The 16,818-nt window shown below is 51.8% G+C and overlaps 1 protein-coding gene across 3 annotated transcripts; it reads left to right on the forward strand.

Annotated features, from left to right (window-relative positions):
• The first annotated feature begins 46 nt into the window (after positions 1-46).
• On the forward strand, positions 47-16,204 carry TLE7 (TLE family member 7). Of its 3 annotated transcripts, XM_015475838.3 has the most exons (11): positions 47-2,424; positions 3,382-4,563; positions 12,352-12,759; positions 12,862-12,884; positions 13,051-13,109; positions 13,589-13,801; positions 13,909-14,150; positions 14,330-14,471; positions 14,606-14,759; positions 15,490-15,563; positions 15,863-16,204. In XM_015475838.3, exons 3-11 carry the CDS (start codon positions 12,452-12,454, stop codon positions 15,965-15,967), a joined length of 1,320 nt encoding a protein of 439 aa, XP_015331324.1. In that variant the 5' UTR covers positions 47-2,424; positions 3,382-4,563; positions 12,352-12,451; the 3' UTR covers positions 15,968-16,204. The 3 variants fall into 3 exon arrangements, with proteins under 3 accessions (XP_015331324.1, XP_059733466.1, XP_024834775.1); XM_059877483.1 differs by lacking the exon at positions 15,863-16,204 and having other exon boundaries at positions 15,490-15,852; XM_024979007.2 differs by lacking the exons at positions 47-2,424; positions 15,863-16,204 and having other exon boundaries at positions 2,431-4,563; positions 15,490-15,852.
• Positions 16,205-16,818: the final 614 nt, after the last annotated feature.

Raw genomic sequence — 16,818 nt, forward strand, 5'->3', positions numbered from 1 at the left:
GAAAACCTTTCTAAGCATCAGATGAAAGCTAGACACCAACCACGAGGGAAAATACTGATAAATTGGCTTTTCAAAATGGAATCTTTATGCTTCCATTTTGAATAATTCCAAATAAAAGATAAAGCACCAAAAGTGGGAATACATTTGTAAAATTTGTGTTATTAACATGTATGTAATATACAAAGAGATCTTACAGTTAAGAGAAATTCTAAAACCCAGCAAACAACAATAGCAGGCAGCTTTTAAAAAAGATATAAAAGTGACTAATAAAGGAAGATGTTCAGTCTCAGGAGTACTCTAAGGAGTAAATATTAAAAGCATACAGTCACACATAGTAAGCCCTCAAACCTCTGTCCCACATCAAGATGAACACAGACTCTCAGACACACCATATGCCCCACAGCACCACTTACCCCATAGCTGCTCCTGCACTTTGTAGCTCAGAAGACCAGTGTTTTCTGGGAGTACTGTCTTGTGTATCTCAGAGGAACCACTCCTGCCAGAAAGCTAATGACATGGTGTAGCACCTCAGCGGAATGTCCAGGACCACTGTGTAAGTGACCCCTCCCCACCCGACTCCAGCTTCTGGAAGCTGCACATGGGTGGAGGCAGACCCTGGAGGCCCCCGGACACGGGAGAGCATAGTCCTTCACCCAATCATCTGCCTCCTCCTCTGGGCAGATCTAGACCACACAGACCCAGAAGTGCCCCAGGCCATAGGATCCAAGTTCTTCATTTATTTACAGAAACACTGAAAACCAGAGACAGATGCCACTGCCCCTGGTCACTCAGCAAATCAGTGGCTAGCTAATGTGTCCCATTACCCAGGCCAGAGAAGAGGGTAGAAGGCCGTGGCTCACCCCACCCCACCTAGGTCATGAATATTCTCTAGCTAGTCTCTGGATGTGACAGGGGAGATGGGGACAGGAAGTCCTGCAGTCCTGGCTCCAGGTAGAGTCTTAGCACTGTCTCTGCTGTGGCAGGACCAAGGCAGGGACTCTAGGAAGGCTGAAAATCACTGAGGACAGAACCTATCTTCCAGATCTGCCCCCAAATCCTGTGTGAACTTGGCCTCTGGGTCTCAAGGTTATTGATCTGCAGGTTTGGGGCTGGACCTAGGGCGTAAGGCCCATCTCACCCAGACGGCTCCTGAGAGTTTTCTCCCTCTCTGTAGCTTTGTTACTATCCATGGGAAGTCCCCTGCTTAGATCCCAAGGATACGGGGGTGAAGAAAGCAGATAACCGTAGTCTCATGAAGTCATGTGGCCTCTATGGCCCAGAAGTCCTGACACCCTGTCGCCTCGATGTTCACTACTCCAGTGAAGAAGCTGCCTGGGTCCAGTCGAGGCCTTCCAGAGACTAAGAAGAGCCATGGCACTGGAGACCTCGCAAAAGCACTTCTTTTCTCAATAGGAGCCATGAGCCTGGAAGGGTCAGGATTAAATCAAGTGTCTCTCTCAGTCCAGGTAAGCATGGTCCATCCCTGCAGCACAGGGCACCCTTCTGCCCAGGCCTGTCACACTGGAAGGGACCACAGAGAATACCTGATCCTGCTCTGTCCAGATCAGGAGGGAAAACTGAGGCTCAGAAGAAAACATGGCTGCTTCAGGGCATCCAGCAGGTCTGGGAAGCCTGGTGAGCAGAGGCCCAATCAGGGAGGGAGGGTGTGTGCAATGGGTGGAGGCAGGGCTTCTGTGACATCTGGTCGGGGTGGGGTGGGTTGGGGCGGGGGGGAGACAAGAGACAGCACAGCTCCCCCTGGGTGGCAGCCCTCTCCTTGTGGTGGGGCTGGGGGTTCTGAGAAGAGGCTCCTAAGATGTTCCGCTTCCGCCTCTGACATCCCTGTTATTCCCAGACCATAGTGCCGCTCTGATGTTCTTTCTCCTGGCAAGGAACTGAGGACACCCCTTCCCTTACACAGTCCACTCAGTTCAATTGAACATTTGCGGACCCATCCACAGGCCAAGGTTACCGAAGTGCCTGGGGAATCTGAAGAGGAGCGAACTTCGGTCTTCGCCGCCGCGAGCTCCCTGAAGCCCCTTCCGCCTTCTCTCGGGCCCTATTCGCACCACAGACCACGTGGTCTCAGCAAATTCCCACACCTCATAGGGTTCCTGGGGCTTCCGCCTGAGGTCTGAGCCCGCTCTGCAGGGGCCCGGCGTTCTCCGCCTGCTCCCAGGCTTCCCAGGCCGACTCTGAGTCCCGCTCCGGCTCTGGTTTCCACCCTTCCCTCCCCACTCACCAGCCCCTACCCTGCGCAGGTCGGTGCTCAAGTGTTTCCAGTGCCCCCGAGGGCAGGCCCCATCCTCGCCCCTCCTGGCCACTGAAATCCCACCCACACTCAGCCGAAGCCCAGCCTCCAGGAAGCCCTCCCAGCGGCGCGGCCACACTCACCTCTCTCGCCCCTCTCCTCGGCTTGCCAAGGTAAGGGGTCGTCCTGCCCAGGGTTTGACGCATCTGCCGGCCGTGCTGGCCGGGGCTCCGGGGCCCACCAGCTGCAGGTGGGGGCCTGAGGCTCTGGGTCCCATCCGTCCTGGGCCATAGACGTGCGGCGCTGGCAGCCGGTGGCTGCTTCCAGTGGTTGCCTCCCTTCCTGTCGCCCTTGGGCGTGCGCCTCGTCGCCCTGGGACTCTGTTTTGGTCTCGAAGTGAGAGAGAGCGGAGAGGACGGGCCTGCGGGTCCAGGGCTCGGAGGCCGGCGCTGTGGGCACGAGGAGCCAGCCATTAAGACGCACAGACCGCCAGCTTGGCCCCTGCTGCCCCCGGCGGCCGGTCTGCTCACTGCAGGGCGGGAAGAAACAACTAGGAGCGCGAGGTTGCCGGGGTCACCTTGGCGCGGGCCGGCTCTCCCTGCTCTGGTCCTGAGGAGTCTCCCGGGCGGAGTCCTGGGGCAGCCGGTCTGAGCCCTTGACGGTAAGTCTCCTGTTGATCTGCGGAGCGGGGGTGGGGGAGGACACGATCTTAGAGACCAGGGCGCAGGGGTGGGAGTCGGGGTGGGGGAATGCTGGGGTGCGTGAAGCCGCGGAATTGGACTGTGTGCGGCAAGGATCCCGAGTTCTGCAGGTCAGTCAGAAGGACGCATAGAAGGCGTTGCAAACTTTTCTTAAAGAAGCACAACCTGTTTCCACCCCCACCCTCACTCCTACCCCCCATGAAATCTGACTCGAGGCTTATATTGTGAACACAATATAGAGCTTCTGTAGGACTGCGTGCTGTGCTTAGTCGCTCAGTCGTGTCTGACTCTTTGCGATCCCATGGACTGTAGCCCGCCAGACTGCTCCATCCTTGGGGATACTGGAGTGGGTTGCCATGCTGTCCTCCAACCCTGGGATTGAACCCAGGTCTCCCATGTTGCAGGTGGGTTCTTTACTATTTGAGCCAGCAGGTGAATGCAGGCAAATAGAACTGCTGTAGGACTTCAAGGCGGAGGCAGTTCCAGGCCCCTGGGAGTAAGGGGAAAGGGCTTTGCTTAAACATCCCTTGGGAGGTAAGAGGTCGTTCCATCAGGAAAAGTGAAATGCAGAATTCAGAACACAAGCGTTCAGTAGCCAGGCTGTGGGGGTGAGACGGGTAGGAAGAACCTACAAGATGGGGGAGGTGGGATCCACCACCATGCTCTCCTGGGAAGGGCTCAAAGTAAGGAGTGGTGAGTTGGAGGCTCCTGACGACAGGAAGGAAGGAAGAGAGAGGAAGCAAAGGGACCCAGGGAACTGTGAGGAGAGTCCTTTACCTGGAGAACTTTTCCTCTCCCCCTTCACACACCTCAGCCAAAGGCCACCTCCCCTTTGCTGGCCTCCCTGATCTCCTTGATTGGTTAGCACTGTGTCCCCTGTTCTGTGTCCTCACCTCACCTCTGTCTAATTGATATCATTTTCTGCCTTCTCTACTTGGAGCTGCTGGTTTACTGACTCACCTTGCAAACCACAAGCTTATTGTGGGTAACTCTTTGGGTGAGGTCGGAACTTCAGTTCAGTTCAGTCACTTAGTCATGTGTGACTCTTTGCGACCCCATGGACTGCAGCACACCAGGCTTCCCTGTCCATCACCAACTCCGGGAACTTACTTAAACTCACGTCCATTGAGTCAGTGATGCCATCCAACCATCTCATCCTCTGTCGTCCCCTTCTCCTCCTGCCTTCAATCTTTCCCAGCATTAGGGTCTTTTCCAGTGAATCAGTTCTTCACATCATGTGGCCAAAGTATTGGAGTTTCAGCTTCAGCATCAGTCCTTCCAGTGATATTCAGGACTGATTTCCTTTAGAATGACTGGTCGGATCTCCTTGCAGTCCAAGGGACTCTCAAGAGTCTTCTCCAACACCACAGTTCCAACACCACCTCCAACATTCACAAGCTGGGTGGAACTTGCCTGTGAATAATTTCTGTTGAGTGGAAGATGTCAGTGAATTAGTAAGGGAAAAAGTGTTTCGTGCCTATGTTTATATGGTTTATACATTTTCATCCACAACAGGGGCCCTAGTCAGTTCTCCGGAGGCTCTCCTGCAGAAAGAGAAATTCCAGGGTGGGGGAGTGGCACCCTGAGTACAACCATCAAGTGCTTTGGGATGTGAGTACAAATATCTTCAGTTCAGTTCAGTCGCTCAGTCATGTCTGACTCTTTGCAACCCCATGAATTGCAGCACGCCGGGCCTCCCTGTCCATCACCAACTCCCAGAGTTTACCCAAACTCATGTCCATCAAGTCAGTGATGCCATCCAGCCATCTCATCCTCTGTCGTCCCCTTCTCCTCCTGTCCCCAATCCCTCCCAGCATCAGGATCTTTTCCAATGAGTCAACTCTTCACATGAAGTGGCCAAAGTATTGGAGTTTCAGCTTCAGCATCAGTCCTTCCAATGAACACCCAGGACTGATCTCCTTTAGGATGGACTGGTTGGATCTCCTTGCAGTCCAAAGCACTCTCAAGAGTCTTCTCCAACACCACAGTTCAAAAGCATCAATTCTTCGGTGCTCAGCTTTCTTCACAGTCCAACTCTCACATCATGACCACTGGAAAAACCATAGCCTTGACTAGACGGACCTTTGCTGGCAAAGTAATGTCTCTGCTTTTGAATATGCTATCTAGGTTGGTCATAACTTTCCTTCCCAGGAGTAAGAATCTTTTAATTTCATGACTGCAGTCACCATCTGCAGTGATTTTGGACCCCCCAAAATAAAATCTGACATTGTTTTCCCTGTTTCCCCATCTATTTCCCATGAAGAGATGCTAAGTGGTTAGAATTGGGTTGCTCTTCGATTGCCCACCAGAGGGTGAACAAACCCTTGCCCCTTAGGCTGTCATTGGCCAGGGTCTCTGGGCACGAAGGGGTACCTACCTGCATCTTGCTGGTTCTTCTCTTACCGAAGCAAAGGTGAGAAAACTACCAGCTAAACTGTTTGGGGTTTGGTGGATGAAGAGGAAGAAGGGGAAAATGCTACTGGGACTTGCACGGCCTCTAACTCATTGACACAAAGCCTGTTTTCATTGGCTTTCTAATTGTGGTAACATACACGTAACATGAACTTTACCGTTTTAACTATTTTAAAGTGGCATTCGTACTTTCACAGTGCACTGATCACTACTGTCTAGTTTCAGACCTTTTCATCACCCCAGAAAGAACTCCATGACTATTAAGCAGTTGCTCCCTGTACCCCACCCCCACCTTCCAATCCCTAGAAACCACTAATCTGCTTTCTCTATATATAGATTTGACTATTCTGGGTATTTCATGTAAATGGTCTCTGATCTCTGTTGTGGCTCAGATGGTAAAGAATCTGCCTGCAATTCGGGAGACACTGGTTTGATCCCTGGATCAGAAAGATCCCTTGGAGAAGGGAATGGCAACCCACTCCAGTATTCTTGCCTGGAGAATTCCATGGACAGAGGAGCCTGGTAGACTATAGTCCATGGGGTCACAAGGAGTGACTGAAGAACACTTTCATCTTCATTCTGGGTATTTCATGTAAATGGCCTCATACAATATGGAGCTATTGTGTCTGTTTTTTTACTTAGTGTGATGTTTTCAAGGTTCATCTAAGTTGTAGCATGAATGTATCCTTCCTTTATTTTTATTGGTGACTGATACTCTAGTGCATGAATATACCACATCTTGCCTATCCATCCGTCTGTTGATGGACTTTTGGGTTGTTTGTACCTGTTGGCTATTGGGAATAATGCTGCTGTGAACACTGGTATACAAAAATCTGTTAGAGCCTCTGTTTTCAGTTCTTTTAGGTATATACCTAGGAGTGGCATTGCTGGGTCATATGGTAATTCTGTGTTTAAGTTAGTGGTTTTGGCTGCTCTGGGTCTTTGTTGCAGTGCACAGGCTGTTCCTTGCTGCGCACAGCTGTTCCTTGCTGCACACAGCTGTTCCTTGCTGCGCACAGGCTGTTCCTTGCTGCGCACAGGCTGTTCCTTGCTGCGCACAGCTGTTCCTTGCTGTGCACAGCTGTTCCTTGCTGTGCACAGGCTGTTCCTTGCTGCACACAACTGTTCCTTGCTGCGCACAGCTGTTCCTTGCTGCGCACAGCTGCTCCTTGCTGCGCACAGCTATTCCTTGCTGCACACAGCTGCTCCTTGCTGCACACAGCTGCTCCTTGCTGCACACAGCTGTTCCTTGCTGCGCACAGCTGCTCCTTGCTGCGCACAGGCTTTCTCTAGTTGTGGTAAGCAGGCTCTCCTCTCTAGCTGTGGTGGGTGGGCGTCTCACTGTGGTGGCTTCTCTTGTTGCAGAGCACAGGCTCTAGGGTGCATGGGCTTTAGTAGTTGTGATACATGCATGGGCTTCGTTGCCCTGTGGAATTTTAGTTCACCAACAAGGATGAAACCCACATCCCCTGCCTTGGAAGATAGGTTCTTTACCACCAGGCAAGTCCCCACTTGCATTCTTATCAGAGGTTGACAGTTCAACTCTTAGCATTCTCGTGTCTGTCCTGAGAGTGCCCAGAAAGCGCCCCTCCAGGCTGCTGCAGCCAAGTGGCCCCTGTTCCTACCGTCCTCTGTCTCCCTGCACTCCAACAGAAGGCTGTGTGGGGTTGTGCAAACCTAGTCTCAAACTGTTAACTCTAGCCCTTCCTTGCTGTGTGATCTTGAGCAAGTTATTCAAACTCTCAAAGCTTTAGCTCCCTTCAGTGTAAACCTCCCTCCTGGGTCAGCTCTGAGAGTGGGCTATGATGATGATGCAGAAAATGAACGTCTAGTGCCCAGCAGTGCTCTGGATTGTGATCCAGACCCTACGCCCCTTTTATGAACCCTCTTCTCCAGGGGCTGCCTCGCTGACCACTGGGGTCCTCTCACTGGCCTCTCTCAGGCTGGCAGACTGTCTGAAAGTGACAGACGTGGTCTTTTTTTTTATTTTTGATCTTTTTTTTTTTTTTTCAAAATAGGGGTCCTAGATGAGAGAACAAACAGCATGAGGGTGGAAACATGAAGTCTTGACAGGACAACTCTCTCTCTCTTTTTAAAAAATATTTAGTTATTTGGCTGCACCTGGCCTTAGTTGCAGCATGGGGGATCGTTTAGCCGCTGCATGTGAGATCTCGTTCCTGACCAGGGATCAAATCTGGGCCCCCTGCGTTGGGAGCTGGGAGCATCAAGTCTTAGCCACTGGACCACCAGGGAAGTCACCTAGGGATATACCTTAAATACAGGCATTATCTAGAAGACTGTCAGTTCAGTTTAGTCGCTCAGTCGTGTCCGACTCTTTGCAACCCCATGAATCGCAGCACGCCAGGCCTCCCTGTCCATCACCAACTCCTGGAGTTCACTCAGACTCATGTCCATTGAGTCAGTGATGCCATCCAGCCATCTCATCCTCTGTTGTCCCCTTCTCCTCCTGCCCCCAATCCCTCCCAGCATCAGACTCTTTTCCAATGAGTCAACTCTTTGCATGAGGTGGCCAAAGTACTGGAGTTTCAGCTTTAGCATCATTCCTTCCAAAGAAATCCCAGGGCTGATCTCCTTCAGAATGGACTGGTTGGATCTCCTTGCAGTCCAAGGGACTCCCAAGAGCCTTCTCCAACACCACAGTTCAAAAGCATCAATTCTTTGGCACTCAGCTTTCTTCACAGTCCAACTCTCACATCCATACATGACCTCTGGAAAAACCATAGCTTGACTAGACCATAGGCAGCGGTAATAGTTTTGGAGACAAGGGCTGTGTTCATGAGTGGGAAGAGAGAAAGGGAGAGACAGAGAGCTTTGGATATTGGAAGTCAGGGGTGGTAAAAGATTTCTTTGTAAGCAGCAGCAATTTCAGGACTTATACTTCAAAAGAAGGAAGGCAAAAAGAAAAAACAGAACAGAAGTGAGTGTGTTCAGTGGGAGGGGTGGGCCATGACTGGAGGTGAACAAGGGGAGCAGAGCAGGAGAGGTCCAGGCTCGTCACCCCTTCCCTTCCTGCCAGAAAAGGACCCCCAAACAGAGGGATTTAGGCGGTGCCACTCCAGTGGGGTCCCCAGACCGCCAGCAGCAGTGTCACCCTCACCCAGGAAGTTGCTAGAAATATCAGGTCTCAAACCCCACACCAGTTCAGTTCAGTCCCTCAGTTGTGTCCAACTCTTTGCGACCCCATGGACTGCAGCACACCAGGCTTCCCTGTCCATCACCAACTCCCAGAACTTACTCAAACTCATGTCCATTGAGTCAGTGATGCCATCCAACTATCTCATCCTCTGTCGTCCCCTTCTCCTCCCACCTTCAATCTTTCCCAGTATCAGGGTCTTTTTAAGAGTCAGTTCTTTGCATCATGTGGCCAAAGAATTGGAGTTTCAGCTTCAGCATCAGTCCTTCCAATGAATATTCAGGCCTGATTTCCTTTAGGATGTGAAGAGAAGCGCAAGGCAAAGGAGAAAAGGAAAGATATACCCATTTGAATGCAGAGTTCCAAAGAATAGCAAGGCTAGATAAGAAAGCCTTCCTCTGCAATCAATGCAAAGAAATAGAGGAAAACAGTAGAATGGGAAAGACTAGAGATCTCTTCAAGAAAATAAGACATTACCAAGGGAACGTTTCATGCAAAGATGGGAACAATAAAGGACAGAAATGGTATGGACCTAACAGAAGCAGAAGATATTAAGAAGAGGTGTCAAGAATACAAAGAAGAACTATACAGAAAAGATCTTCATGACCCAGATAATCGCAATGGTGTGATCACTCACCTAGAGCCAGACCCCACCCCAGGGCCACAGAATCAGAATCTCCTGGGGTGGGCCCAGTGCTGGGTTTTAACAAGCCCTCCAGGTGTTGAGCACTCCAGTGTAAGAATCACTGGTGAGGCCTCCGCAGAGAAGAGTTCCCTGATCCTCACTTTCCGAGAGAGACTGGTGAGAGATGAGAGATGACAGGGCTGGCCTCCCCATGCCCAGGGGGTTCACCTGGAGATGAGAACATGAAACTGCTTCCGGGTGTAGCTCCACCCAGCTCTCCATCTTTGCGCAAACACTCCCTCGCATGGGGTGCCCCGAACCCATCCCCTGAAAAATGTCTCACTGCACCTGGCCTCCTGCTGTGAATTTATTGGGCAGATCCCAGTCTTATCCCAGGACTCTTATCCCAGCCTTATCGGTAAAGGCAGCCCAGCTCTGTGGTGGACGGTGGCCGAGGTCACGCCCGGTAACTGATGAGCCATCCAGGGCCCTACACCTGACCCAGGTTCTGACCCAGGGCTTAATCATCAATTAGTCTAAACTAGCAGCCTGCAGCACAAGGGGCAGTGCCTGAATGAGGGAGGGGTGGATGAAGCTGGAGGAAGAGATTCCCATTACTAACCAGATGTGTGCAGTTCTCACCTCCTGTCTCCAGGGTCTGACCTGCCTACGGAGGTGAGTTGCGTGCTGTGAGGGACTGGTGAGTGCTCGTCTTGCTGGCAGGGTGAATCTCTGCTCTAGCATTTTGTGTTGAAGCTTGAGAAAGAGAGTTGCCTTTATTCCCAGTTCTGAGGGTGGAGCGGAGAAGGGAATTGGTGATGCTGACTCTTCCTTGGACACTTCAGAAAGCCTTGTCTTATTCTTAGCATGTAATCCTTCTCATCCATGAAATCCTGTCTAAATGGCTTCACTGCCTTTAAGCTTTACCCACACGTGGGCCTGGGCTCATGCCCGTCTCTCTCTGCGCATCCCCATCCCCCTGGCTGGGAAGGTGTGTGCTCTGCCCTTCCACCACCCTCAGGGCCAACCCAGACCTGGGGTCCCAGTTAAAGGAGACTGCTGCATGTCTTGGCAAATTTGCTGAATTATTTAAACAAGTAATTAAGAATTGGGCTTCCCTGGTGGTTCAGTGGTGGGAAATCTGCCTGCCAGTGCAGGAGACCTGGGTTTGATCCCTAGGTGGGGAAGATCCCCTGAAGAAGGAAATGACAACCCTCTCCAGTATTGTTGCCTGGAGAATCCCATGGACAGAGGAGCCAGGGGGGCTACAGTCCTTGGGGTCTTAGAGTTGGACACAAAGTAGCAATTAAACAATAACAACAAGTAAGAATCATGAGAACTTCAAATTGCCAGTTGGGGAAAGTGACAAAGAAAGGACCTGGTTGAGGGAAAAGGCTCATGGTCCAGCAATTTTAATTTAGGTCTAAAGAGCCACAGGCATGCAAAATATATCCCGGGTTTTGCAGTGACATCCTCCTGCCATTCCTCTTTCCTACTTGCCAATTTCTATTCCTAAGGGCAGCGCCCTTCCTAATTTCTTGAGTCTATACAAGCATATGCAAAGATAGGCTCTAATTTCCATCCTTTTACACCAAAGCTGTGCCTGATACACATTGAATCCACTCCCTCCCCCATTAACTTCCCTTGGAATTTTCCACGTCCAGACAGCAGCGTCCTTGTTCCTTTTCACAGTTGTGTCACATTCTGCTTTACACAGATTACTGTGACTTATTTTACCATTCCCTTCGTACAGATTTTGGGTTTGTCCAGTCCCAGTCATTTATCACAAGCAATGCTATAATGCTTCTGTTTAGACATAGATTATTTAGCTTATATTTGAGGGCAACTTGAGGATAAATTGCTGAAAGTGGAACTGCTGGGGGTTAGGTAACTACATCGCGACAGTGGTGGATAGTACCCTCCTTCCTCTGATGGGAAGGAAGGAAGGAGACGGTGGAGAGCCAGACACGGCAGAATTTGAACCTCTTCTCCATGCTTTCTAGCTGTTTGCTTACCCACTCAGAACCTCAGCGTTTAAAGCCTGTCAAATGTGGCCCGCACAGGTGTGCGGATGAAATGGGACCAGCTATGTGAAGTATTTGATTCAGGGCCACAGGCACAGTGAGACCGCCAAGTGTCAGGAGGAGCTTCCCAAGGGCAGGCAGCCTGGGTACCCCATTGTGGTTTTCAAGGCATTGGTTCTAACTGGAAGATCCCGTCTTCAGCCCTGCCTGTCGTCTTGTCCCTACAGCTTCTGATCTGTCCTGTCAGCGGAATACTGGGTCTCGCCTGGGACTTCTGGGGTTGGCTTTTGGGCAGACTGAAGGAAGGCATTTGGTCTGCCTTCAATCCTCAAAGCTCTGGTCCCTGGCACAGCCCTCAGATAAATGCACTATCTGCCATGTATTAAGTGTTTGCCACTAGCCTTGTATCATTCTGAGTATTCCACATGCATGTTTGCATTCAGTTCTCAGAATTAACTCCTAGGATGGGAAAGATTAAATCCCCACCAGCCAACCTCTTCATCCTTCTGCAGCCTTGCCCAAGGCTTGTTGCCTGACTGCTGAGTTCTTCCATGCTGTCCCCTCTAGGGGAGAGAGACCCCGTGACGTGTGTATGGTTTCCTGTGGCCTCAGGTTTCTTTTACCCGGTGGATGAACCCTCACTTGAAAACACTATGCAATGGTCAAGAATTGGCCTGCCAGTGCAGGAGACACAAGAGATGTGGGTTTGATCCCTGGGTCAGAAAGATCCTGTGGAGTGGGAAATGGCACCCCATTATTCCAGTAGTCTTGCCTGGAGAATCCCACATACAGAGGAGCCTGGTGGGGTACAGTCCATGGGGTTGCAAAGAGTTGGACTCTACTGAGCACACAAGTACAATCGTTGCTCAACAGTGTGTATGCGCTTAATGCCACTGACCTGATCTGTATGTTCAAATCGAAGGGCGAGTTTGATTTTAGAGGATAGGAAGTACAGTCTGTGTGTCTGGAAGGAAAAACAAAACACACACCTGGTACTATTATAACATCTCAAAGTGTCCAAGTGACGTTTCACCCTCAGCACCATCGCTGCCAACATTTAGTATCAAAAGTGAGTCTGTGACCAATTGCGAATCCTCTCTCTCAGAGGAGTATTCTCACAGTCTTCTCAATAGACCCCAAAGATCACATCCACATGTCAGCATCTCTTCTCTCTCTTGCTGCAGGGGATCGGGACTAATTGGGGACTCAGGATCTGTGTGGCAAACTCATTCATTTCTCAAGCCCTGGAACCAGGTGGCTCAGGCACTTCATTGACCGAAAACCATGAGTGAAGAGAAGGAAGAGACCTTGTTCCATGTGCTCCCGATTTATGATGAGCCTGAAAAGAGGAGGGACGTACCAGAGAGCCCTGATGCTTCCTCCCAGCCAGAGCACCATGCATGGTCTCAGCTGGGTGAGATGTGCGGTCCCCCGGAGCAGCCCCTGGGCTCCCTGAGGCAGCACGGCCCAGCTTATCAACAGATGACCTGTGCGAGTCCCCAGCAGCAGGCCCCCCAGGCCCTGGACGGATCTGAGCTGCCAGCCACTTGGCTCTCCAAGGCAGAATCCGAAGATGCAGCATTCGGTTTCAGGTAAGTCTCCCTTGAACCAGGCTGGCCTGGGGCGGTGAACTTTCTCAGGAGAGGGAGTCTCCACTCATCTCACTTCCTGTCTGTCTCCTCCCTGTGTCACAGCCCCCCACCAGGAGCGGAGTTTGGTAAGTCCTAGCTGGGATGGTGTGAGCAGGCAGGGTGCAGCCAGAGGCTGGGCTTCAGAGTGGGGGTACCCTGGGGTGTGAGAGCAGCCTTCTCCCTGGGTCCTGTGATGCTGTTGCTGCCAGACCCTACCTCTCTGAGCGGGTGGCCACTGGTCTCTCCCTGTAGGTGAGCCTTGTCCTTCGCCTGGTCCCAGTGAAGAAGTCTTGTCATTCCTCAGAGCAATTGTACGTGTCTTTTTTGTTTTTTAAACCTGGCATCTTTCCCTTCCTATTCCCCTCTCCCGCCCCAACAAGAAGTTAGTACGAGGAGGGTGAGGGCGTGGGGTGTGTCTGTACCCTCACTCTCTCCCCCACAGGTGGTGGGTGCATGGAGCCCCTGCTTCTTTGGACCCGGGCTGCCCTCCTTCTGTCACCAGTGTGTAGGGCCTCAGCTCTCAGGGTCGCATTTAGAGTGACATCCTCAGAGGGATTCTGAGCCAGGCTCTGCTGTCATCGCTGAACTCAGAAGTGTCTAAGATATGGCCTGTTTGTCAGAGAGGCCACCCTGGGCTGGTGCAAAAGGATGTCAGTGGTCTGGGGACCCCAGTTGAGGACACGGTCCTGCCTGGGGATCAGAGAGGAGCTGGTGGATGCAAGCTTAGGAACAGGCTGGCCCCTATCGATGAGAGCAGGTCAAGGCTATGACCCTTTCGTGGCTACCCCAGCCTCCCGTTCCAGATGACGTGGTGGTCAGGCAGAGGGCCCCACATAAGTCCTGGAAAGTTGGCCGACTCCGCCACGGGAAGAAAGTCTATGCAGTGGCCATCAGCGGCTCGACTCACCACGTGTACACATGTGGCCATGGCTACATCAGAGTGTGGGATGAGAGTGCCCTGCATGCCTGGGACCAGGCACCCCAGGCCCAGCTCAACTTCCAGGTGAGGGGTCCTCCAGAAGGCTGGGGGAGCTCGGGGATGACCTCTGTCCTGACACTGAGAGCCCGTGCTTCCTAGAGACCATTTGAGAATATTGGCCCTTCCAACAGGACCGTGACAGCTGTGTCTTCACCTGCAAGCTGTTCCCCGATGAGCGGAGCCTGATCACGGGGGGTCTGTCCCAGAGCCTGACACTTTGGGACTTGGTGCCCACCCCCCGTGTCAGGGCACAGCTGGCCTCCACTGGCTCTGTGTGCTATTCCCTGGCTCTCTCTTCCAACGCCCAGATCTGTGTGGCTAGTTTCAAAGGATTTGTTGAAATTTGGGATTTGCAGAACCAAATCTTGATCAGGTATGACCCCAGGGGGTGGGGTGCAACAGTGAGGCTTTTGGGCTTGCCCTACCTCACTTCCTCCTTTGCAGTAAGACAAGGTGAGTCCGTGTGGAGGGCTGCGTATCTAGGGACTTCCTGGGCCCCAGACTTCTAAGGGTTCAACCAATGCACAAACCTCTGAGTTGTTTTCCCACCAGGAAGCATGAAGTCCCCATATACGGATCCCGGTGTGTGGACATCACGGGCAATAAATTCTGGACGGGAGGTGAAGACACCAAGCTATATTCCTGGGACCTGAGGAGCTACCAGAGGCTGCAGCAACATGATTTACGGCATGAGGTGCTCGCATGGCTACCGTGGGTCTGAGTGTGGTCCCTGGGGCCCGGGAGCTGTGGGTGCCTGCAGAAGTGGGGGTGCGATGAATGATGGGCATGGCCTCTTTGAGTGCTGACCCCAAACCTCCTCCCCAACAGATCCTCAGCATTACCCATGACCCCAGTGAGGAGTGGTTGTTAGTAGGCTTGAGAATGAGTGACATCGTGATCGTGCACACACACCGGAAGGAAAAGTTTAAGGCTGTCCTACAGAAATACGCCTACCATCACAATCTCAAGTTTGCCTCTTGTGGTGAGTGAGCAGGCCGGGGACACTTCTGGGTGCCCCGCAACCTGATAAGCTGTCTGCTCATCTGGGGAGTCTGGGCCCAACCGCTTTTCAGACTGTTTAGTTCCCCCCTCTTTGGCCCCAGAACTGGCTGGACCAAGGTCTCGGGCCACCTTCCCATTGCCTTCACCTCTGCTTCCTCCCACCACCAGTTTTTCTCCCCTGCTGGCATGGCTAGGTTTTCTTCTTTCTTCCTCTTCTTCTCATTATCACTTATTTCTTTGGCTGTGCCAGGCCTTAGTTGTGCCAGGCAAGCTCTTAGTTGCAGCATGTGGGATCTATCTAGTTCCTTGACCTGGGATGGAATCTGGGCCCCCTGCGTTGGGAGTGCAGAGTCTTAGCCACTGGACCACCAGGGAAGTCTCTTTCCTCCCTTCTTTCTCTGCTCGTTCCCTCTGCTTCTCTGACTTTGTCTGTAATGGTAGCTTCCTACACAGAACCACAGCCCATAGACAGAGGAGGAACGAAGCCCCATGTGATCGTCCTGATGTCCAGGGACTCTCCCCGGGATCCTGGGTGTGGCAGGAGGGAGCAGACTGAAGATGGAATGATTTGGGTCATGTCTCTGAGTTTTATAGATGGGGGAAGCTGAGGCAGAGAAAGAGTGGTTCCTTCCCTGGTCTCGTTGGGAGCAGAGCTGGGACTGGAAGGCAGGCGTGGTCTTTGGCCCCTCCATCTGTCTTTTCTCTGCCAGGGAGCTTTCTTGTGGCCACAATGAATGAGACGATCCGCTGCATAGCTGCACCTTCTCTGCATAAATTGTTTCAGGTACTGGGTGGAGGGGTGTTCAAACCCAGGTACTTGGAGCTCACAAACCCCAGACCCCAGATGGTGGGGTCCCAGAGACAGTGCTGGAGAGTACCTCTGAGATGGCAACCAGGGCCATTGAGTACATCAAGGGGAATGAAGACTCAAGGCCCTGGGAACTCCTGGGCTCCACCTTGAGCCCCGAACTGAGTCTGGCCTCTGGACCAAGCCTCAGGTCTACATGGAGCCTTGAAAAGAGCCCTGTATGACGCCTGAAACACCCCACATGTTGTTCCTCCGTGGCCTCTCTTTCCCTCCAGGTAGAGGAGTCTGCACACATCCTGTGTTGTGACATATCTTCTGACAACCAGTACGTGGTCACGGGCTCCAAGAATAGTGCCTCGGTTTACCAGCTCTTGTATTGAAGGTCCCACTGGTGAAGACCCAGAGAAGGCCAGCGTGCTGGGAGGGTGACCTTGGGGTGCTGGGCCACTCACACCTGCCACTCCCCCTCCTTCTCCTCATGTGTTGGTTATCTGTCCACTCCCCTCTTGCCCAGCACATGCTTAGCCTGCCCTCCAGGTTTTTATTATACAGCTTAAGGATTTTTCCTTTGTTATTTTTCTACCACTGATTTCTGGATTTTGTAATTAATAAAATAGAAAAGCAAAAACCAAAGTGGCTTGGGTGTGTGGTCAGTTGTTTCAGATAACAAACTCATCATGATGGATTGCTTACACCCCCTTTCAGCAAATTCCTGGGTGGGTAAAACATTTTAGACCGTACTTAGTTTTGTTTATAACTCTTTTTGGGGGTGTCAGGGAATTCTTGGACTCATAAGAAAGCTCAGGAAGCAAGGTATGTCCACATACAAACTTTCAGTTTGTATCAGGATGCTGGTAGACCAACAAAACTCAACTCTTGACGCAGGTTAAGACTCCAGGAGCTGATCTAACCATATCCAAGATCTCGATTCTCAATCTGGCATCTGGAGCCAGTCAGAAGCTGCCTGTCTGTTTCAGGGCATCTTCTCATGTTGGTGGATGTGATATTTTGTGTGGTCTTCACCAAACTGAAAAAGACCCAGCTCCTTGAATCAAGCCATATAGGCCTGCTTTACTCCAGCCTCTGCTTGGAGTTGGCATGGCTGAGACAGCTGCTGCTGCTAAGTCGCTTCAGTCATGTCCGACTCTGTGCGACCCCATAGACCATAGCCCACCAGGCTCCCCTGTCCCTGGGATTCTCCAGGCAAGAACACTGGAGTGGGTTGCCATTT

The sequence above is a fragment of the Bos taurus genome, chromosome 18 (genome assembly GCF_002263795.3).
Source record: "Bos taurus isolate L1 Dominette 01449 registration number 42190680 breed Hereford chromosome 18, ARS-UCD2.0, whole genome shotgun sequence".
Lineage (NCBI taxonomy): Eukaryota > Metazoa > Chordata > Mammalia > Artiodactyla > Bovidae > Bos > Bos taurus.

Bases quoted from the DNA above. Each gene is read 5' to 3' on its own strand.
- TLE7 (XM_059877483.1), top strand. From the start codon at position 12,452: ATGAGTGAAGAGAAGGAAGAGACCTTGTTCCATGTGCTCCCGATTTAT. The intron at 13,802-13,908 runs GTGAGGGGTCCT...CCCTTCCAACAG, and splicing joins AGGCCCAGCTCAACTTCCAG to GACCGTGACAGCTGTGTCTT. The intron at 14,472-14,605 runs GTGCTCGCATGG...CCTCCCCAACAG, and splicing joins AACATGATTTACGGCATGAG to ATCCTCAGCATTACCCATGA.